Below are 24,628 nucleotides of genomic sequence, written 5' to 3'. Positions count from 1 at the left end.
CCAGTGTACCACACTGTTTTGATTACTGTAGCTTTGTAGTATATATTGAAATGTGGGATTGTGATATCTCCAGTTTTGTTCTTCTTTCTCAAGATTGCTTTTGCTATTCAGGATCTTGTGTGGTTTCATACAAGTTTTAAGATTATTTGTACTAGTTCTGTGAAAAATGCTATTAGTATTTTGATATGGATTGCATTAAATGTGTAGATTGCCTTGGGTAGTAGGGACATTTTAACAATACTAATTTCTCTAATCCATGAGCACAGTATATCTTCCTTTCATCAACGCCTTATAGTTTTCAGAGTATGTCTTTCACCTCTTTGGTTAAATTTGTTCCTAGGGTTTTTTTTTTATTCAATTGTAAATGAGATTGTTTTCTGCTAATTCATTATTAGTACATAGACATGCAACAGATTTCTGTATATTAATTTTGTGTCCTGTAACTTTACCTAATTCATTTATTACTTCTGATAGATTTTTTGTGGCATCTTTAGAGTTTTCTATATATAGTATCATATCATCTGCAAATAATGAGTTTTACTTCTTTTCAATCTTGATGCCTTTTATTTCTTTTTCTTGTCTAATTGCTGTGACTAGGACTTACAATACTATGTTTAATAAAAGTGATGAGAATGAACATCCTTGTCTTGATCATACAGGAAAAGTTTTCAGCTTTTTACCATTGCATACAGTGTTAGTTGTGGCTTTGTAATGTGTGACTTTTATGATGTTGAGATATGTTCCCTCTCTAGCCACTTTGTTAAAAGTTTTAAACTTTAAATAGATGTTGAATTTTATCAAATGCTTTTTCTACATCTATTGAGATGATCACATGGTATTTAGCTTTCATTTTATTAATGTTTTCTTTCATGTTGATTAGTTTGCAGATATTGAACCACCATTGCCTCCCAGAAATAAATCCCACTTTGATCATAGTATATGATGATTTTAATGTGCTGTTTGATTCAGCTTGCTAATATTTTGTTCAGGATTATTTGCATCTATATTCATCAGGGATATGGACTTCTCAATTTTTTTTCATCTCTCTCTGGTTTTGTTATCAAGGTAATGTTGGCCTCATAGAGTAATTTTGAAAGCATTCTTGACTTTTCAATTTTTTTATGTTTGAGAAGAATAGATATTTACTCTTAATTAAATGTTGGGTAAAATTCATCTGTGAAGGCATCTAGTTCTTCTCATTCGTTTGTTGGAAGTTTTCTGATAACTGATTCAGTTTTACTACTAGTAATCAGTCTTCAGATTTTCCATTTTTTTCTTGAGTCAGTCTCATCTGCGAAGAGAGACAGTCTGATTTCTTCTTTGCTGATTTGGATACCTTTTATCCCTTTTTGTTGTCTGATTGCTGTTGCAAGGACTTCTAGTACTATGTTGAATAATAGTGGCGAGAGTGGGCATCCTTGTTGTGTTCCTGATCTTAAGGGAAAGGCTTCCAGCTTTTCCCCACTGAGAATGATATTCGCTGTAGGCTTTTCATAATGGTTTTTATGAAATTGAGGAATGTGCCCTCCATCCCTACACTCTGAAATGTTTTAATCAGGAAAGGATGCTGTATTTTGTCAAATGCTTTTTCTGCATCTATTGAGAGGATCATATGGTTTTTGACTCTTTTCTTTTTGATATGATGTATCACCCTGATAGATTTGCGAATGTTGAACCACCCTTGCATCCTAGGGATGAATCCCACTTAGTCATGATGGATAATCCTTTTAATGTACTGTTGGGTCCTATTAGCTATTATGTTCTTCTAGTCGTCATGTTATTCTTAGGTAGTTGTTCTCTATGTGGTTGTAGTTTTGCTGTCTCTATGTTAGGGGATGAGTTCAAGATCTTTCTACTCCACTGTCTTTATAGAGACTGCTACATTGATTTTCTTGCAAATCACCTTTTCATTACTGGGAAAAAACCCACTTGGTCAGTCTATAATCCTTTTAATATTTTCTTAGATTCTGTTTGTTAGTATATTGTTGAAGATTTTTTTTTAAAGATTTTATTTTTATTTATTTGACAGAGATAGAGACAGCCAGCGAGAGAGGGAACACAAGCAGGGGGAGTGGGAGAGGAAGAAGCAGGCTCATAGTAGAGGAGCCTGACGTGGGGCTTGATCCCGTAACGCCGGGATCACGCCCTGAGCCGAAGGCAGACGCTTAACTGCTGTGCCACCCAGGCACCCCTGAAGATTTTTACATCTATATTTATAACTTATGTCGGTCTATAATTTTATTTTCTTATGATTTTGTTTGCTTTTATGTTTTTGTTTTTGCTTTTGCTTCTTTTTAAGAAACTTTATTTTCTATCAACCTTACTTTCATTTTGTTTTCCTTTGTGGAAGAGCAGTCTTAAGACCACTCAGTGGTTGTTCCTATGCATTCAGTGGCCTGAAAAGTGGGAGCTACAGACCAGTCTTTGGTGGCAGGCTCGCTGCTCTGATCTTCAGTAGGGAACTGCTGAATAGGCACAGAGGGCACCTGCCTGCCTTCAGGCCAGTCTGTGACTTCAAGTTGAGTAGCAGTGAACTCAGGAGCTGGAGCCATGCATTCACCCTGAAATTCCTCCTTGTTCACAGGCTTTCCAGCAGCAACCTGCTCTTCTTTTTCAGTCTCTTCAGGATCTCTGTAGAAGCAGAGATCAGGCATGATGTCTCATGGGTACTCACAGGAAATGGTGCTATGCATGCACAGAACTTCCTTGGCCAGCATCTACACGTCATGCCCACTGAGTGAGTGCCCTTGTTGTTGAAAGGGATGGCAATGTCCTCATAGTGCCTAGAAGAGTCTGTGTTACACTGAGCAGTGGTAGGCAGGTTAACATAAGATGCCTCAGTGAGAGGCTGGTGGTCAGCCCTACGATCAGTAACCACCAGAAATATTGGCTCCCAGCAGGCTGCCTGGATCAGGAATGAAGTGGCCAGCAATAGGAGTGGCTCTGGTAGCAGCAGCAAACTTCAGGACAGCTCACTGGCCAGTATTCTTGGATGATATGACACTGACATCAGCTGGGTTTTCTTCTTTTTTTTAAAAACCTATTTAGCGGTTTTATTTAGATCATTAAAAATCTTATAAATTCTCTTACAGCAGTTTCCAACTAACAATACATTACAAATGAGGAATGTATTATTTCTTCCACATGCCATTATAATGTTTGCTAATGCCATCCTCTATTACTCATAATGTATATGAAAAGCAGAAATGTACAACATATTCTCTGCTTATTTTGTAATAAAATGAGAAATTAACAATAAGGGCTATAATAAGAAAAACTACCCTTTGGAAATTGAACAGTGCTATCCTAAATAATTTTTCCATCAAAGAAGAATGCAAATCTATAAATAGAGACTAGGGGAAAATTATGAGAATAAAACATACTCTATCATTGTTAAGGATATAGTCAAAATCAGCAAAAAATCAGTAAAAGAAAATCATAGCTATAAATTAAGCTGGGTTTTCAATGGCAACAATAGCCCAAGTTCCCATCAGAAGGATTTCCCAGGTTCTCTTCAGATCTATGATGTGGATGCCATTACTTTTCATTTAGTAGTTGTACTGTTCCATTTGGAAGTCAAGGTTGGTGCCATGTAAGTGGATTCCTGCTGCAAGGAATTTGGGGACATCCTCCTCCTTCAGTTGCAGGACATCAAAGGCTCTGGAATTGTGAAAGTTTCCCTTTAAGTTATGACAGAAACACAAACTGCCATATGGACGCCTCCCTGGGTAGCATGGAAAGCTATTTTCTTGTGTTGTTTTTATCTGTCTTTGGTGTCAGAGTAATGCTGGCCTGTCAGAATGAAGTAAAATTCACCAGTGAAATCATCTGTTCCTGGAATTTTCTTTGTTGCGAGGTTTGTGATTATTGATTCAGTCTTTTGTACTTTTTAAAGGTGTGTTTTAAATTTCTATTTCTCCTCGAGGCAGTTTAAGTAATTTTGAGTACTTTCAGAATTTCTCCATTTCAGCTATGTTGCTCAATTTGTTGATATACGATTTTCCTTAGTATTCTCTTATAGTCCTTTTTTATATCTGGAAGGTTGATAGTAATGTCCTCATTTTCATTTCTGACTTTGATTCCCTCTTCTCTTTTTTTTGTTAGTTTGGCTAAAAACTTGTCAATTTTTAAAATCTTTTTAAAGAACCAACTTTGGGTTTTGTTGATTTTCTCTATTGTTTTTCTGTTCTCTATTTTGTTTACCTTTGCTCTAAACTTTATTTCCTACATTCTGATGGCTTTGAATTTAATTTGCTTATCTTGTTCTAATTCTACAAGGTGTGTATGAAGGTTATTGGTTTTACCTCTGTCTTCTTTTTTAATATAGACATTCACATCTATAAATCTTCCTCTGAATATTGCCTTTGCTGTATCTCATAAGTTTCAGTATGTTGTATTTCCTTTTTATTTATCTCTAAGTAGTTTTTAATTTCTCTTGTGATTTCTTCTTTATCACTTTGATTGTTTAAAAGAGTATTATTTAATTTCCACATATTCATGAATTTTCCGGTTTTCCCTTCTGTGATTGAGTTTGAGGTTTATTAGATTGTGGGTTGGAAAAGATACTTAAGTAATTTCTGATTTTCAAAATGTATTAAGACTTGGTTTTGGCCTAATATACTGTCTATCCTAGAAAATAGTCTATGTATAGTTGAGAAGAATGTCTTTCCTGCTCTTGTTGGGTGGGATGTTTAATACATGTCTGTTAGGTATAGATAGTTTATGGTGTTGTTTGTTTTGTATTTCCTTTTTGATCTGTCTACATATTTTATCCATTATTGAAAGTGGATATTGATGTCTTCAACTATTGTAAAATTATATAATTCTTCCTTCATTTTTTTAATTTGTCAAGGAGTTTATATTTTAAGATTTTATTTAAATATCAGTTAGTTAACATATAGTAATATTAGTTTCACATGTATAATATAGTGATTTAGCAATTCCGTACATCACCCAGTGCTCATCATGACAAGTGCATTCCTTATTTCCCATCGCCTACCTTTATTGTATTATTATCAGTTAGTTCCTTTATGTTTGTTATTAACTGTTTTATGTATTGGGGTGCTCCCATGTTGGATGTATAAATATTTACAATTGTTATACCTTGTTGAGTTTTTCCATTTATGATTATACAGTGTCATATCTTGCTATACTCTTTGTTTTAAAAGTCTATTTTGTCCAATATAAGTATTGCTGCTCTAGCTTTATTTTGACCTCCATTTGCATGATAGAAGTTACTCCATCCCCTCAGTTTCACTCTGCTGGTATCTTTAGGTCTAAAATTAGTTTCTTGATTGGCTGGCAGCATATAGATGGGTCTATTTTTTTTTTTAATTCATTCAGTCACCTTGTGTATTTTGTTTGAGCATTTAGTCTATTTACATTCAAAGTAATTATTGATAGATATGCATTTATTGTCATTTTATTGTTTTATGCTTATTTCTGAAGATTTTCTCTAATCCTTTCTTATTTCATTTAAGGTTTGCTGATTTTCTTTAGTGATATATTTGCATTTCTTTCTTTACCCCTTGCATATTTATTAGTGGATTTTGATATATGGTTAACATTAGGTTTGTGTATAACCTCTCCTGCATATAGCAGTCTATATTATGTTGATGGTTGTTTAAGTTTGAACCCATTCTCTTTTTTTTTCAAATATTTTATTTATTTATTTATTTATTTATTTATTTATTTATTTGAGAGGGAGAGAGGGAGCAAGGAAGGGAGATGGAGAGGGAGAGGCATAGAATTCCAAGCAGACTCCACACTGAGCATGGGGCCTGGCACAGGGCTTGATCCCACAACCCTGAGATCATGACCTGAGTCGAGACCAAGAGTTGAACACTTAATTGACTGAGCCATCCATGCACCTCTGAACCCATTCTTTACTCCTTCCCACGTTTTAGGTATATGTTGTCATATTTTACATAATTTTATTTTGTGATTTCCTTGACTAATTTTTTACAGAAATTCCTTTTTACTGCTTTTGTGTTTCCTACATTTATACTGTCAGTTTCAGCCTCTCCTTTCCACTCAAAGAGTCCCATTAATATTTCTTGCAGGGCTGGTTTAGTGGTCAGGAACTCCTTCAGTTTTTGTTCATCTGGGAAGCTCTTTATCTCTTCTTCTGTTCTGAATGATAGCCTAGCCTGATAGAGTATTATTGGCTACAGATTTTTCCCATTCAGCACTTTGAATATATCATGCCACTCCCTTCTGGCTTTGAAAGTTTCTGCTAAAAAAATCAGCTGATAGACTTATAGCGTTTTCCTTATAACTTACTGTCTGCTTTTGTCTTGCTGCTATCCAGATTTGTTCTTTATCACTATACTTTGCCAATTTAATTACAATATTTCTTGCTATGAATCTCCTTTTCTTGATTTTGATGAAAGTTCTCTGTGACTCCTAGATCTTGGTATATGTTTCCTTACACAGTTTAGGGAAGTTTTCAGCTATTTTATCTTCAAATAAATATTCTGCCCCCTTTTCTACGTCTTCCTCTTCTGGGACTTCTGTAACACAAATGTTATTACGTTTGATGGAGGAACTGAGTTCCTTAAGTCTCTTTTCATTTTATATAATTTTGTTCAGCTTAATTACTTTCCATTACTCTGTCTTCTAGGTCATTAATTCCTTCTTCAGCTTCTTCCAGCCTGCTGGTCATCCTATCAGTCATGTTTCTCATTTCATTTATTGAGCCATTTATCTCTCCTATGTTATTTCTTATCTGTTTTAAGGGTCTCACTCATGTCTTCCTCTCTTTTCTCAAGTACAGTGATTACCCTTATGATCTTTAAATTATCTATCAAGCATGTTATTTATATCTGTTTCACTTAGATCTCTGGCTATGGCCTTGTCCTGTTCTTTCATTTGCGATAAATTTCTCTGTCTTCTCATTTTGTCCATGTCTCTGTGCCTGTTTGCATGTTAGGGAAGTCAGCTTCATCTTCTGTTTTTGAGGTTAATGCCCTTATGAAGAAGAGGTCTTGCAGTGTCCTGCCATAGAGTGTCCCCTGTTCCCCAGGGCCTGGCACTTTCAGTAATGTCTCCAATGTGTGCTGCGTATGTTATGCTGTTTTGTCCTATCTGCTTTATCCTTAGGTCAGTCGTCTACCAGGGTTCTCTTTGCCTGCTGTGGGCAGTGTTTAGTCCCTGGCCTGAATGTGGTGCATTTTAACAAGATATGCTCTGGTCTGATTGTGAAATGACACCTATCACCCCTGCTCCCAGAACTGAGGCTCTGCAAAACTCTCATGTTGGGAGACATGGTATGAACAGGGATTTGGGCTACTCTTCTTGGGGAGGGTCCCCACCACACTGGGACTGAGTCAAGCATGACTGGGGAGAGTGGTTCCACCAGAGCATGGGGGATGGAAGACTTGGTGTAAGCACGTGAAATAGAGAGGGTCAATGCTGCACTGGTTCCTGCATGTGGCCCTGTGCTTATGCAGAGGTGTAGGAGGATGGAAATGTTGCTGGGCAGGTCCTTTGTTCCCAGAGTTGTCTCTCCTTGAATGCTGTCTCTCTGGGACATGCTCTGAGATGAGTGAATAACCTCCCCACTGTGTGCCCCAGCGTCTTCAGATTGCTCCTTCCATGCTGTTTGTCCCCAGATTGTTTGCCTGCCTTCTCTCAAAGAGCAGTGCAATGCCCTCTGGGCTCTATCCCAGCCAAGCCTGCTGACCTTTAAAACTCCAGGTTTTAAGCTTGCTTGTTGTAAGAACTCAAGAAATTTGGCCCCTCTTGTTTTCCAAGCCAATTGCTATAGGGATTCATCTTCCCTGTGAGCACCCCTGTATGCTAGTGGGTCTCTCACCCTTTTCTGTGACTACAGCTGCCAAGATCTCTTTCTCTCCCAAAGCGCAACTCCATTCTTCCTACCTTCTTTCACGTGGCCTCTTCTTTTTTGTTGTGGAGTTTATTCTGCCAGTGTTTAGGTCAATTTCTAGGGTATTTAGGATGATTTGATAGTAATCTAGTTGTACAGGAAAGTAACATTAATGATATATATGTAAGCTAGAAGTAATATTTAGATTGTCATAAAAATGTAATTACTGACTATAAATCAAAGAAAAATTACATTAGAAGTATATTGGGAGTATCAGGAAATGGTTTTGGGTTGGGGGACAAAGGAGATGGTGGTGGTAATGAGACAGGGAGAAGAAAGAGTTAAATCCTCATCTTTATTTGGAAGTTAATAGATAATGCACAAAACTTAAAAATTCATAATTGCAATATAAATTTATTTTGAGATATTAGAAATATGGAAGTAAATACTAGAATAATTGGCTTAGAGACAAAAGAGGTTATTTCTAGAAAAGAGGAAAGAGGAGACAGGTGACAGGGCATAGCTGATTGTCTTACCTCCTGCATGGAACTAGATGATAATTTGAATTAAAAAAAGCTTTAATGAAAGTCTTAAACGTGAGTGCTTCTTAAGTGATCACTTGCACATTATGAGTGTAATGCTGCAAGCAAATTTCCTGGGTCTGTTTTCTCTATTCAGTCTCTGCTTCTGTATAAATTTCTATTAAATAAGAAAATTTGTAAATTTAAACCTAGCGTTTGGAATTGGTAGTTGGTATACAATAAAGAACCTCACATCCTGCTTGGCAAAGGTGTATTGTCAATGTATAGGAGTTCCTTTCCTTTTTCATCAGTCTAACAACTGTCTTAATGCAGCATTTTAACTTGAGGATGGACAGTGACTCTTGAGCAGAGCCTCTGCTACATTTGGCCTTTACAGTTAAATTGTCCCTGAAATGAAAGTTCTTTTTAACCAATATTGGAATGTCCCAGAAGTAGTAGGCTGATGTCACTGATTGTTGACATTAATGGAATTAAATGTAAGTGAATTCCAGAAGAAATAGAAAATCTTAATAGAATTACAGGAAGAAAATTCCAGGACCAACTGGACCCACTGGGAATTCTACCTAATGTTTAAAGAATAAACACTTATCTTTTGCAAACTCTTCCAAAAATAGAAGAGGAGGAAATACCTCCCAATTCATTCTATAAGGCAAATATTACCCTGACAGCAAAACCAAAGTCATAATAAGAAATCAAAACTACAGGCCACTATGTATCATGAATAGAGTAGTTCCCCCTTATCTATGAGGAATACATTCTAAGACCTCCCCAGTGGATGCCTGAAACCATGGATAGTACCAAGCCATACACACACACACACACACACACACATATATATACAAAAACACTTAATTTTTAGTGCCAAGCTGTACTGTATGTGTGTGTGTATGTGTATACACATATACCTATACATATATATACATGATTTTTTTCCTATACATGCATACACAGGATAAAGTTTATAAATTAGGGACAGTAAAGATTAACAACAATAGCTAAAAATTAAATAGAACAATTTTAACAGTATACTATAATAAAAAAGTTATAAGAATGTGGTTTCTCTTTTTCTCACAATATCTTAAGAAACCACATTCTTATAACTTTTTTATTATAGTATACTGTTAAAATTGTTCTATTTACCCTTCTTGTGATAATGTGAAATGATAAAATTCCTGTGTGATCAGATGAAGTGATATGAATGACATAAGCATTGTGACATATCTTTAAGCTACTATTGAGCTTCTGATGTTATATCAGAAAGAGGATCTTCTTCCTGCAGACTTTGGTGGACTTTAGTAACTGAAACTGTGGAAAGCAAGATTGTAGGTAAGAGTATGCTACTGTATATATGTAAAAGTTCTCAGCAAAATACAAGCAAACCAAATCCAGCAGCATATAAAAATAAGTATATACCATAACCAAGTGAGATTTGTCCCTGGAATGCATGGTTGGTTTAACATCCAAAAAATCAATACTGTATACTATAATAATAGATAATAGGACAGAAGTATGTGAACATTTCAACACAAAGAAGTCTTTTGACAAAATCCAACATTCTATCATGATAAAAATATTTTACAAACTGGGAATATAAGGGAACTTTCTCAACCTGATAATTGGGAAATATTAAAAAACCTGTTGCTAACATCATGTACATAATAGTGAAAGACTATAATCTTTCCCTCTAATATCAAGAAATCAAGGATGTCCACTCCTGGCACTTCTATTTAACATTGTGCTGGGGGTTCTAGCCAGGATAATTAGCCAAGATTGGAAAGGAAGAAGTAAAACTATCTGTATTTGCTGATTCCTTCATCTTATATTTACAATCCTAAGGTGTATACACACACACACACACACACACACACACACACACTATTGGAATTAGTAAAGGGGTTCATCAGGGTTGCAGGATACAAAATCAATATACAAAAATAAATTGTATTTCTATACACTATTAATAAATGACCTGAAAATTAAATCAAGAAATTCCCATTTACAGTAGCATCAAAATATTAAAGTACATAGGTATAAATTAACAAAAAAGTGCAAGACTTATACATCGCAAAGTACAAAGCATTAATGGAATAAATTAACTAAGACATAAATAAATAGAAGGATAAATAGAAACACATCTTGTGTTCATGGATCAGACTTCATATTATTAAGACAGTATAGTCACAGAATTAATCTACAGATTCAGTGTCATCTGTACCAAAATTTCAGCTGGCCATTTTTTACAGATTGATAAGGTGACCCTAAAATCCACACAGAAGCCCAGAATAGAAAAAGAAATATTGAAAAAAAGAGTCACAGTCTTTAATTTCAGAACTTACTACAAAGCTATAGTAACCAAAACAGTGTGGTGCTGACATGAAGACAGACGTAGAGATGAATAGAATAGAACTGAGAGTCCAGAAATAAACCTATACATTTATGGCTAATTGATATTTTCTGAGAATGCCAAAACCATTCAATAAGGAAAGACTAGACTTTAGAACAAATGGCTCTGAGACTACTGGTTATCCATATGCAAAAGAATGAAGTTGGAGCCCTATATCACAGTGCATTCAAAAATTTAAAACCAAAAATTATAAAGTTCTTGGAAGAAAACAGAGCTACAAATCTTCATGACCTTTGTTCAAGCAACATTTTCTGAGATATGACACCAAAAACACAAGAAATTGAAGAAAATAGGCTGGTTGGACTTCACAAAATTAAAAATGTTCATGTTTCAAAGGCCACTACCAATAAAGTGCCAAAAACAACCCGAAGAATGGGAGAAAATACACCACAGCTAATATTCAGAGTTACATAATAAATTCTTGTAACTCGAAAATATAAAGATAAAACAAATTTACAAATGAGCAAAATAATTCAAAAAACATTTCTTTGAAGAATATATGTGTGTGTGTATATACATATGTACACAAAGGGTCAATAAACACATGAAAAGACATTAGTCATTTAGCAAATGCATGTCAAACTACAGTGAATGCAGGTTAACACCCACTAGGTTATTTGTAACCAAAAAGATACATAAGGGTTGGTGAGGATGTGCAGAAATTGGAACTTGCATTCATTGCTGTTGACAATGTAAAATGATATACTTGCTTTGGAAAATAGTTTGGCAGTTCCTTAGATAGTTAAACACAGAGTTGCCATATCACTCAGCAGTTCCATGCTTATGTATATATGCCCAAAAGAATTGAAAATATGACCACAGAAAATCTTGTACATGCATGTTCACAGCAGCATTATTCATAATTGCTGAGGAAATGGAAATAACCCAAATGTCCACCAAATGATGAATTTATAAGGAAAATGTGGTATATCCATATAATCAAATATTATTCAGCTATAAAAAGGAATGAAGTACCGACACATGCTACAACATGGATGAATCTTGAAAACAGTATGTTAAGTGTAAGAAGATAGGCACAAATGGTCACATATTGTGTGACTAGAATTACATGAAATTTCTAGAATATACAAATCCATACAGACAAAAATTAAATTAAATTAAATTGTGGGAGACGGGGGAAATGACTGCTAATAGGTATAGGGGTTTTTTTAGGTGATGGAAATATTCTGGAATTAGACAGCAGTGATGCTTCCACAACTTTGTAAATACGCTAGAAACTATTGAATTGTTCACTTTAAAAGGATGAATTTTATGATACGTGAATTACATTTCATTGTTTCTATTTTAAAAACGGAATTGGAGGAGGGAATGACCAACAGAACTTTATCTGTTCTTAGAGAATTCGCTGACATTTTCTGGCCCTAATGCTTTCTTCGAAGAATTGCTCCTTTAAATAGATTCACCAGCTGGAGGAACAGTTTGTCTTACCTATGTTTTGTGTGGAAATTTCTGTCTTGTGTTTTGGTATGAGTTTGGGCTAGGGCTATAGACCTACTTGCATTTTATTCACAAGGATTCCTGGTTATTTACAGGCCTCCTGAAGGTAATTCTTCTCATGATCATTTGGGCTCCATTTGACTATGTGGAAGAAATCAAATAGGTCTATATATTATGTGACCTTGGACAAGTGAGTTCATTTTTTTGAACCTTAAGTTCCTTTACAACATCTACTTCTCAGGGTTGTGAAGAGTGAATGAAATAATGGATTATAAGTACCTACTTCACTGCCTGACCTGATGTGGGCCTCAGTTAATGTTAGCTTCCTCTCTACTTCTTTACCTTTGGTAAAAAGCACTTTCCTTCCAGGTCAGAGGTCACTAAGCTGTGTCCTGGCGTCCTGCCCAGGAACAGATTGCCTCTAGAAATAAATCATGGGTGAGGTTTTTCTTTTTTTCTTCTTCTTTTTGTCTGTGTGTCTCTTGCTGTGACTCTTCTAGTAACTGGCACATTGTAGGTGCTCAGTGAATTTGGACTTACTATGGCACAACACGGGCCTTTTACATGAATTTCCCAGCATGGTGTTGAGAGGACTGCAGAGTGTCAGCATTAGTGTGTGACAAATGAGCATTGTTAATGCTCCTTTGGAGCTGTGTGACTTCCAGTTGTGCTGAGGCAGAGAACTTAATTAAATTTTATACTTAAGGAGAGTGACGGCTGAGTTCTCCATTCTCCATAAAGCTTTTGACTCTGGCTTTCCAGCCACACTTCCCAGGATTTTTCCCTCATTTTTAACATCTTTTAATAGGCAGTAGTAAAATGCTTAAACAGTATCAAAGAACTCGTCATTTATAAAGGCAGTCCATGGTTCCTATTGCCTTGGAACTGTTTTACTTATTATTAGGCTGCCTAACTCCTTTGTATATGACTTTTAAAGGCATATATTTAGTTCACCACTGTGTTCCTTCTTTCTCCTTTGAAAAAGATGAATGTGTAGTTAATGCATGTGAAAAAAATAAGAAAAATATTGGGAAGAAGAAAAAGTAGCAAGTGTACAGACCCATTTTTAAGTGTCATTTTCTGAGCAGCAGCTCCCAGAGCCTTCAGCTGTACTAATAGGAACTGCCGTTTGTGTAGGTGGAATGGTTTCAGAGTTATATTTGAGGAAATTGAAACTGCTGAGACCAATGCAAAAGTAAATTCTCATTTTGTTTGTTCTTCCCAGAGGCTAGAGAGATTGGAAACCTGACACATGAAACCTGACACTGCATTCTTCATTCTCAGTTCTGAGCAGAGTGAATTAAAAACTGCAGACATCTTAATGTGTGCTTTCTCTCCCACATCTAGGAGCGGAAAAAAAAATTTGAAAAGGATGGTGAGCGGTTTTATTCCTTGCTGGATCGGCACTTACATCTATCTTCCAAAAAGAAAGAATCTCAGTTACAAGAGGTATGTTTTAAAAAGCCTGTTCCCACCTTCCATTGCCGGCTGTGCCTTGGTAACATTGGCATCTTCCTGTTACAAGGCGTTCCTCCTGCCCTGCCTCAGCAGGGAACAGCTGTGATAATCGTGCTTACAGTTAAAACCTTTGCCTGGGACTCAGGAGCCTTGAGTTCTCAAAGCAGCTCTTCCACTAACTTGCCACGTGACGTTTTTGTTGTTGTTTATTTGTTTTTCGGACTTTAGAATAAATAATGTTCATGTAGACAATAAAATACAAGTTTGAGAAAATAAAATTTCACCATACACTATTACAATATTATTGACTATATTCCTTATGCTGTGCCTTTTATTCCTGTGACTTATTCATTCAATAACTAGAAGTCTGTATCTCTCACTGCCCTTCACGCATTTTGTCCACCCCCTTCCCTTTGGCAACCATCAGTTTTTTCTCCGGATTTATAGGTCTCATTCTGCTTTTTGTTTGTTTATTCATTTGTTTTGCTTCTTAGAGTCCACATATTAGTAAAATTATATAGCATTAATCTTTCTCAGTTTGACTTATTTCACTTAGCATAATACCCTCTAGGGCCATCCGTATTGTCACAAATGGCAAGAGCTCATCATTTTTCATGCCTGTATAATATTCCAATATCACCTTCTTCCATATCCATTTATCTATCAGTGAATATTTAGGTTGCTTCCATATCTTAGCTACTGTAAATGCTGCAATAAAGATAGGGGTGCATATATCTTTTTGAATTAGTGTTTTCATTTTCTTTGTATACATACGCTGTGGCAGAATTACTGAATCATATGGTAATTCTAATTTTAATTTATTGAGGAACCTCCATACTGTTTTCCACAGTGGCTGCCCCAGTTTACATTCCCACCAACAGTACATGAGGGTTCCTTTTTCCTCACATCCTCACCAGCACTTGTTACTTTTTGTCTTTCATGGGGTGACTTTGGAGAACATATTTTGTTCTTGGCCTCATTTTTCCTGTCAAAGGAGGAATGGTACTCAATGATCTCCAGAGTCCCTTTCAGTTTTATGTTTCTGAATCCAGAATCCACATGAGGATGAAGTTAAACTAGTGCTGTATTTGGTAGATGAGGAGCACATCCTCTACATTTTCCCCAAAATAGTCCAACATTAGTTAGTTAGGTTTTTTTTTTAATGGACTTTCAGTGACTTCAGTTCAAATAAGCCACTATTCTATGAGTGCATACCACATGCCAGCCACTCTCCTGGGTGCAACAGGACTACAAAGACAATGAGACAACTTCCTGTCCTTCTGCAGCTTATAATTGGAATGCTAAAATAAGAATACACATGACACTTAAACAAGTAGAATTTTTGCATACTGTAACATGAATGTGTATGTGGTGTCCTTGTAGGGGTGGGAAGGTGTTTGGAGAATAAAAAAACATTTGAATGTGGAGATTTGCCTTGTCACAATAATGGTGCCCATTCAACAAAAGGTAAAGTCTTTGACAGAAATGGAGAAATGGGCCTCTCATGTAGAGGGAAATGGTCCCAAGAATGGAAAACATGGAGTACATTTGGGAAATGGTTTGACTAGAATTTTCATTGCTACTGGAGAGTAGTGAAAGACAAGATAAGATCAGGCAAGTTGAGGCCATATTATAGAGTAATAGGCTCAGGAATTTGTATTGAATTCTGTTGGCCTGGGACGATCCTTGAGAGCTTTTGGTAGTATAAGCAATATGAGTGGAATTCTGTTTTAAGAATCTTAAACTGTCTGAGGTTGTGAGATGAGTTAGACCTGAAAGAGAGTGGAATCAGGAAAACCAGTTAGGAAACTATTGCAATGATCTAGGGGAGAAGGTCTAAGTCACAAGAGTGGTACTGGAGAAGGAAGGGAAGGAATTAACTGATTAAAGCTGTTTTCAATGGCAGGGCACCTCAGTGGCTCAGTCAGTTAAGTGTCCAACTCTTGATTTCAGCTCAGGTCATGATCTTAGGGTCGTGGAATTGAGCTCTGCACTGGGCAAGGAGCCTGCTTCAGATTTCTCTCTCTTCCTCTCCCTCTGCCCCTCCCCCCACTCACGTGAGCGCTCTCTCTCTCTTTCTCTCTCTCAAATAAATAGAAACTTAAAAAAATAAAACTTTGTAATGGAAAGATCCGTGTTTTGGATAATAGATCCAGTAAAAGATGGAGATATTTTAGATTCAAGTATAAAAAGAGACACTCAATTGAATAAGGTCTTTGACATGCGCTATGAAAGTTCTTAGAAATCATCTTGTCCAAGGTTACACAGATTGTGACAAAGCTGAAGCTTTCCTGATATGTGCTTTGGTGAATATCCATTACATCATGTGAGGTGCTTCAAGCTGATGAGTCAGGAGCCTCAGTGGTGAATAGTTAGTATTGAAGTATTGAAGGACTACTTTTTTTCTATAAACTGGAATAGTCTGGGGTCTTCTGTCATTTTCCTGCTGCATACTTTTGTTTTCTTCCTTTTGCATCTATTCTGGGTCAGGTTCCTAAGCAGATAAGATTTAAAATAATAGGCCTGAGTCTACTATGATTAGAAAAATCTGACTACAAGATTAGCTCTTGGCTTGTATCTGGGAACTTGCCTAGTGAACAGTTTCTTACACAGATGTAAAATTTTCCCTAAATGGTACGAGTGACTCACTGTGCCTAGACTGCCTGTACAAACAATGTGGTTTATGTTGAACATCTTATTTTCTTCTGGGAGTCTGCAATTTTGGTATATGGTTAGCAGTGGGTGCCTCTGTACAGCCCCCAATAAAAACCTAGGGCACTGAGTCTAAAGAGCTTCCATGGTAGACAAAATTTCACATGTGTTGTTATAACTTGTTGCTGGAGGAATTAATTGTATCCTGTGTGACTGTTGTAAGGGAGAACTCTTGGAAGCTTTCACCTAGTTTCCTCTAGACTTCATGCCATGTATTTTTCCCTTTGCTGATTTTGCTTTATATTCTTTCACTAAGTAAATATTAGCCATGAGTATGACTATATGCTGAGTTCTCTGAGTCCCTTTACAGAATTACCAAACCTGGGGATTTGTAACCCTGGACATAGTCCAAACTTTATTCTTTGGGAGGATTTTACAATGAAAACTTCTGGAATGTCCTAGAAGTTTGGCGTTTTATGTAGATGTCCCTGGTGACTTTCCTAAAGAGCGAGGATGCAGCCTTTCTATTTCTTCCATTAAAAATAATCTGGGGGATCCCGGGTCACTTTTTTATATTAAAAGACTTTATTTTTAGAGTGGTTTTAGCTCTAGAGTTCCCATATATCTCTAATTTCCATCATACAGTTTCCTCTACTATTGACATTTGCATTAGTGAGATACATTGATACAATTGGTGAACTGCTGTATTGTACATTCTCTGGGTTTTGAGAAATGTATAATGACATGAATCCACCATGATACCATCATGCAGAATAGTGTCACTGCCAGAAAAATCTGTGGGCACCACCTGTTCATCCCTCCATCATCCTTCCACACCCTGCAAACCCCTAGCAACTATTGATCTTTTTATGGTCTCCGTATTTTTGCCTATTCAAGAATGTTTTATTGTTGAAATTATACAGCATGTAGCATTTTCAGATTGGCTTCTTTCATTTAGCAGTATGCATTTAAGGTTCTTCTGTGTCTTTTCATGACTTGATAGCTCACTTATTTTTAGTGCTGGATAATATTCTATTGTGTGGATTTACCACAGCTTTTTAATCTTTTCACCTGTTGAAGGATATCTTGGCTTCCTTCCAACATTGTCAATTTTTTTTAAAGATTTTTTTTATTCGAAAGAGAGAGAGCATACATGAGAGCAAACATAAGTGGGAGGGGACAGAGGGAGAGGGAGAAGCAGGCTCCCCACTGAGCAGGGAGCCCAGCTCAGGGCTTGATCCGTGGATCATGGGATCAGGACCTGAGCTGAAGGCAGACACTTAAGTGACTGAGCCACCCAGGTACCCCCCAACTTTATCAATTATTAATGATGCTGCTATAAACATTTAAGAACAGGTTTTTATGTACATAACTTTTCAAATAATTTGGGCAATTACCCAAAACCACAATTGCTGGATTGCATGGTAGGAGTAAATGTAGTTTTGTAAGAAACTGTCGAATTTTCTTTCAAAGTTACTGTACCATTTTTTCTTTGTATCATCAATTTCTATCATCAATGAATAAGAGTTCTTGTTGCTCTTGTCGTTCTCTTTGCCAGCATTGTCTGTGTTGTCTGTGTTTTGGATTTTCGCCATTCTAATAGGTCTTCCCTGTTATCTCATTGCTATTATAATTTTAATTTCCCGGGCAACTTTCTCTGGTCCCCTCCCTCTTCAGGAACTTTGGACTATTGCTCAATACTATTGCTCAATAAACTTTGCTTTGCTGCCCACCAAAAAAATAATAACAATAATAATTTCCCTAATGACATGATGTTGAACATGTTTCCATATGCTTTTTTGCCATGTATAGATCTCTTGGTGAGGTGTCTGTTCAAATATTTTGCCCTTTTTAGTTGGATTGTTTTCTCATTATTGCATTTTAAGAGCTGTTTGCCTATTTTATTTTTCTTTCTATTTTTTATTTTTATTTTTTTAAGATTATTTATTTGAGAGAGAAAGAGCACAAGTGTGGGGGTGGAGGGGCAGAGAGGCAGAGGGAGACAGAGAAGGAAGCCTGATATGGGGCTTGATCCCAGGACCCTGGGATCATGACCTGAGCCAAATGCAGATGCTTAAATGACTGAGCCACCCAGGTGCCCCTCTATTTTTTTTTTAAATTATATCCTACTACTTCTCTTTTTCCACCTCCCATTACCCCCCACCCCGGGGTAGGAGATATTTCTTTCAACTTTCTAGTAGGAAAAATTAAATTTTAACTTGGATTTTTAAGTTTTTATTTGAATTCTAGTTAGTTAACATATATTGTAATATTTGTTTCAGGAGTAGAATTTAGTGATTCTTCACTTAAATACAACACCCAGTGCTCATCACAAGTGTCCTCCTTAATACCCTCCTTAATACCTATTTAGCCTATCCCCTTGCCCACCTCCCCTCCAGCAACCACAGTTTGTTCCCTGTAGTTGAGTTGGTTTTTTGGTTTGCGCCTCTCTGTTCTATTTCCCCCTATATTCATCTGCTTTGTTTTTTAAATTCCACATATGAGTGGAATCATATGGTAATTGTCTTTCTCTGACTGATTTATTTCACTTAGCATAATACACTCTAGCTCCATCCACATCATTGCAAATGGCAAGAGTTCATTCTTTTTGATGGCTGAGTAATATTCCATTGTGTGTGTGTGTGTGTGTGTGTGTGTGTGTGTGTGTGTGTGTATACCACACTTCTTTATACATTCATCAGTTGATGGACATTTGGGCTCTTTCCGTAATTTGGCTGTTTTTGATAGTGCTGCTTATTTGTCTATTTTAGATATCAGCCCTTTATGAGTTAAGTGTTTTGCAAAGATTTTCTTCCAGTCTGCGGCTTGTCTTTTCATTCTCTTAACCAAGTGTTTCACAAAGCAGAAATAATTTTTAATTTTAATGAAATCCAACTTATCAGTTTTTTCTTTTGTGGATTATGCTTTTGATGTTTTATCTAAAAATTTGTCACTGGAGGAGTAGGAGAACCCTGAGCTTGTCTCATCCCTTGAACACAGCTAGATAGTTATCAAATTATTCTGAATACCTAAGAGGTCTGACAGAATAAAAACTGCAAGTCTACAAGTAGAAAAGTGACCACCTTTTAGAAGTTAAGAGGTATGGAAGTTCACTTAGGGGAGACATAGCTGTGGATGCAGTGGCAGAGAGGAAACCGGCTTATAGAGGCTACCACAAAGTATTGGAAGCAGTGGAGTGCAAAATCTGAACTTTTAAGTTTGCTACCATGGAGAACATGCCTGGATTAAAGATGCTTAGGTGATGAAGAGGGGCAAAATCCCAGATTGACAGGATGGTCTGAGGATCTCTTGAGTTGCAAGAAGAACAGGTGACACCAAGGTGCTACACTGTTCCCTGGCATAGGAGCTGGGAAGGTGACAGAGAGCAGCTGGTCATGGTGCCAGCTTTTAGCCATAAACTGTGAACCACTGCGTGGTCCTGTGACCACTTTCCTGGGATGGGCTGGCAAAGGAAGTTAGACCTTCCCCTAGAGGAATAGTGTGTGTCCGCACCACAGCTGTCCCTGAAATTTGGATTTTGAAACTCAGTCACACGTCAGAGATAAAAAGGCTCAGACATGGGCAGGATGAATGCAGGGTTCAGACGGAAACTGGGGAAACAAATAGGGTGATTGATTGCTTTTCTGTGTGGGCTCACTGATGGGTAGGGAGCATAAACTTTCAGCTCCAAGGCTACAGAGCATGGTGCAGACATTTTAATCCTGCCCGTCAGTGCTAAAGCCTTCAGGGAGCAAAAGAGCACCACCTACTGTAGGCCAGAGCCACTTACACCAAAGCCCATGCCCCCATGCCTTGGAGAAGCATTTCCACTGAAATAAGTCAGCCTGAGAATCAGCGCAGCACTCTCCCCCACAAGACCGGTACAAACACCTAGCTCACACCAAGGTTATTAATCACAGAGTGTGGAAAGCTACAGCTCTAAGGGAAACAGGATTGAGCTTCCTTTTTACTTTTATTTTTTATTTCTTTTATTTTTATTGTTTTTGTCATTTATTTTCTGATATTTTCCAATTTCTATTTTAAATTTTTAGTATTAATTTTAAAAATTTACTTAGATACTTTCATATATATATGCATATTTTTGTCTACTCTCCTTTTATTTTATAATTTTTTTAAATTTTGGGATCTAGATTCTTTTAACAAGTAGACCAAAACACACCCAGGGTCTACTGTTTTTCTTTTTTTTTGATTTTTTTGTTTTGTGTTTTTCTTTTTCTTGTTTTTTTCTTTTTCTTTGCTTTTTGCTTTTTTGTTTTGTTGTTTGTTTGTTGTTGTTGTTGCTGTTTCTCTTTCTTCTTTTCTTTCCTGGACAAAATGACAAGATGGAAGAATTCATCCCCAAGGAAGACCACAAGGTAGAACTCTTGACCAGGGATTTAATCGATAAAGATATAAGTAAGATGTCTGAAGTAGAATTTAAGACGAATATAGGAATACTAGCCAGGCTTAACAAAAGCAGAGAAGACACTAGGGAATCCCTTACTACAGAGATAAAAGAAGTAAAATCTAGTCAGGCTGAAATTAAAAATCCTTTAACTTAGATGCAAACCATAAAAACAAGGTCATAAAAACACAGATGGGTGAAGCAGAGGAGCAAATCAGTGATACAGAAGGCAAAATTGTGGAAAACAATGAAGCCAAAAGGAAGTGGGACAGAAAGGTAATGGACCATGAAAGAAGACTTAGAGAACTCAGCAAATTAGTGAAATATAATAACATTCATATTATAGGACTCTCAGAAGATGGAGAGAGATAAACAGGCAGAATGTTTATTCAAACAAATTATAACTGAAAACTTCCCTAATCTGGGGAAGGAAACAGACATCGAAATCCAGGAAGCACAAAGAACTCCCATTATATTAAAAAAAAGCTGGTCATTGCCAAGGCGTATCATAGTCAAATTCACAAAATACACAGATAAGGAAAGAATCCGGCAAGCAGCAAGGGAAATAAAAAAGATCCTTAACCTACAAAAGAAGACAGATTAGGTTTGCAGTGGATCGATCCACAGTGACTTGGCAGTCCAGAAAGGAGTGGAAGGCAATATTCAATGTGCTAAATGGGAAAAAATATACAGCCAAGAATTCTTTATCCAGCTTGGCTGTGATTCAGAATAGAAGGAGAGTTAAAGAGTTTTCAAGACAAACAAAAGCTAAAGGAGTTCCTGAGCACTAAATCAGCGCTGCAAGTAATTTTAAGGGGGACTCTTTGAGTGAAAAAAAAAAAAAGACAAAGTAATAAAAACTGGAAAGGACCAGAGAACATCACCAGAAACAACAAGTCTATAGGTAACACAATGACACTAAATTCATATCTCTTAATAATCACCCTGAATGTAAATGGGCAAAACGCAACAATCAAAAGACAGAGTATCAGAATGGATAAGAAAACAAGATCCATCCTTTTTAAAAAAAATAATAATGTTTTATTATGTTAGTCACCATACACTATATCTTTAGTTTTTGATGTAGTGTTCCATGATTCATTATTTGCGTATAACACCCAGTGCACCATGAAATACGTGCCGTCGTTAATACCCATCACTGGCCTATCCCAATCCCCCACCCCCCTCCCCTCTGAAGCCCTCGGTTTGTTTCCCAGAGTCCATAGTCTCTCGTGGTTCATTCCCCCTTCTGTTTACCCCCCCTTCATTCTTCCCTTCCTTCTCCTACCGATCTTCCTGCTATTTCTTATGTTCCATAAATGAGTGAAACCATATGATAATTGTCTTTCTCTGCTTGACTTATCTAACTGAGCATAATCTCCTCCAGTCCCGGCCATGTTGCTGCAAAAGTTGGGTAATCATTCTTTCTGATGGCTGAGTAATATTCCATTGTATATATGGCCCACATCTTCTTTATCCATTCGTCTGTTGAAGGGCATCTTGGCTCCTTCCACAATTTAACTATTGTGGACAAAACTGCTATGAACATTGGGGTGCATATGGCCCTTCTCTTCACTAAGTCTGTATCTTTGGGGTAAATACCAAGTAGTGCAATTACTGGATCATAGGGTAGCTCAATTTTTAACTTTTTAAGGGACCTCCACACTGTTTTCCAAAGTGACTGTACCAACTTGCATTCCCACCAACAATGTAAGAGGGATCCCGTTTCTCTACATCCTCTCCAACATTTGTTGCTACCTGCCTTGTCCATTTTTGCCATTCTAACTGGTGTAAGGTGGTATCTCAATGTGGTTTTGATTTGAATTTCCCTGATGGCTAATGATTTTGAACATTTTTTCATGTGTCTGTTAGCCATTTGTATGTCTTCCTTGGAAAAGTGTCTGTTCATTTCTTCTGCCCATTTTTTGATTTATTTGTTTCTCGTGTATTGCGTTTGAGAAGTTCTTTGTAGATCTTGGATGCCAGTCTTTTATCTGTAGTGTCATTTGCAAATATCTTCTCCCATTCTATGGACTGCCTCTTAGTTTTTTTAACTGTTTCCTTGGCTGTGCAGAAGCTTTTTATCTTGATGAAGTCCCACAAGTTCATTTTTTCTTTTGTTTCCCTTGCCATGAAAGAAGTTGCTGTGGCCGATGTCAAAGAAGTTACAGCCTATGTTCTCCTCTATGATTCTGATGGATTCTTGTCTCACATCAAGGTCTTTCATCCATTTCGAGTTTATCTTTGTGTATGGTGTGAGAGAGTGGTCAAATTTCATTCTTTTGAATGTAGCTGACCAATTTTCCCAGCACCATTTATTGAAGAGACTGTCTTTTTTCCACTGGATGTTTTTTCCCACTTTGTCAAAGATTAGTTGCCCAAAGAGCCGAGGGTCCATTTCTGGGTTCTCTGTTCTGTTCTTTTGGTCTATGTGTCTGTTTTTGTGCCAGTACCATGCAATCTTGGTGATCACAGCTTTGTAGTGTAGTAGTTGATCAAGATTAGAGCAGCGATCAATGAATTAGAAACCAAGAGCACAGTAGAGCAGATCAACAAAACTAGAAGCTGATTCTTTGAAAGAATAAATAAGATCGATAAGCCACTGGCCAGACTTATTCAAAAGAATAGAGAAAGGACCTAATTAATAAAATTATGAATGAAAGGGGAAAGATCCCGACCAACACCAATGAAATAGGAAGGATCGTTAGAAACTTTTATCAACAACTTTATGCCAATAAATTAAACAACCTGAGGGGGGCGGAGTTACGATGGCTGAGGAGTAGGGGTCCTTTTTTTCAGCTGGTCCCCTGAGTCGAGCTGGATAGGTACCAGACCATCCTGAAAACCCACGGAATCAGCATGAGACACAGGAAGATACATCTGGATCTCTACAAATGAACATCCCCGGCACTGAGCATTGAGGAACGAAGTGGGGAGCTGTGAATCCCTGCACAGATATGGGAAGATAAACGGACAGGGGAGGGAGCCTCCACACTCGGGCAGCGGGAAGCGGTAGCCACCTGCACTGGGGAGCAGGCCAGGCTCGTGGACCGGCACCCGCCAGAGAGCAGACTGAGACCGTGAGCCTGGGAACGTGCGTGGGAACAGACTGAAAACCAGAGCTCTGGCGCACTCACTGGAACCGGATTAAAACCGGGAGCTCGGGAGCGTGCGCGCAACAAGACTGAAAACCTGTGCTCCGGAGTGCATGCGAACCACACTGAAACAGAGAGCTCAGGAGCACGCGCAGGGAGAGCTGGCAGTGTTAGAAACACAAAGGACAGAGATGTGCCGGCCCTGGAAGTGAGGGCTGGGAGAGCAGCTGTGGGGCGCACAACCTGAGACACTGCAGAGTTTTTAGCAGCACCAACAGAAACAGAGTTAAAGTGGACAGGAGAGCTCAGTGGAGAGCGGACTGAGATCTCTCTGTTCTGAGACAGAGGCTAGGATATGGCCACTGCTGCTCTGACTCTTAGAAGAGCCACAGAAAACCGCCAGGGAAAGCAGCCAGAGAACAAAAGCCCGGAAATACCAGCTCACATTGTGCCAATCCCCATCCCCCCTCTCAGGGGACAGGGACACTCGACCCAAACAGGGTTGCCTGAGTATCCGCGCGGCAGGCCCCTCCCCCAGAAGGCAGGCTGAAAAATCAAGAAGCCCACATCTCTAAGGTCTTTATAAAACAAGTGCACACTGCCTGGGTCCTGGTCAATAATTTGGGCTCTGGGCAACCCCGTAACCTCTCCTCATCAGAAAGATGAGAAGGAGAAATCCCCCCCAGCAAAGAAAAGACAATGAGTCTGTGGCCTCTGCCACAGAACTAATGGATATGGATATAACCAAATTATCAGAAATGGAGTTCAGAGTAACAATGGTCAAGA

At 37.6% G+C, this 24,628-nt stretch overlaps 1 protein-coding gene and 1 pseudogene across 1 annotated transcript in view; one reads left to right on the top strand and one right to left on the bottom strand.

The window, feature by feature from the left end:
* OPHN1 (oligophrenin 1) overlaps positions 1-24,628 on the top strand; it is a 624,918-nt gene that overhangs the window by 281,970 nt on the left and 318,320 nt on the right. Inside the window, exon 6 of the mRNA XM_040630677.1 lies at positions 13,580-13,681. Within this exon, the coding sequence (XP_040486611.1) occupies positions 13,580-13,681 (102 nt within the window). The remainder of the gene's footprint in view (positions 1-13,579; positions 13,682-24,628) is intronic.
* LOC121101875 lies at positions 2,340-4,992 on the bottom strand (annotated as a pseudogene).

This window comes from Ursus maritimus (assembly GCF_017311325.1).
Source record: "Ursus maritimus isolate PB19 chromosome X unlocalized genomic scaffold, ASM1731132v1 scaffold_X1, whole genome shotgun sequence".
NCBI classification, from domain to species: Eukaryota; Metazoa; Chordata; class Mammalia; order Carnivora; family Ursidae; genus Ursus; species Ursus maritimus.
The sequence above is the reverse complement of the archived record's forward strand: the minus strand, read 5'-3'. Positions and strand labels throughout refer to the sequence as shown.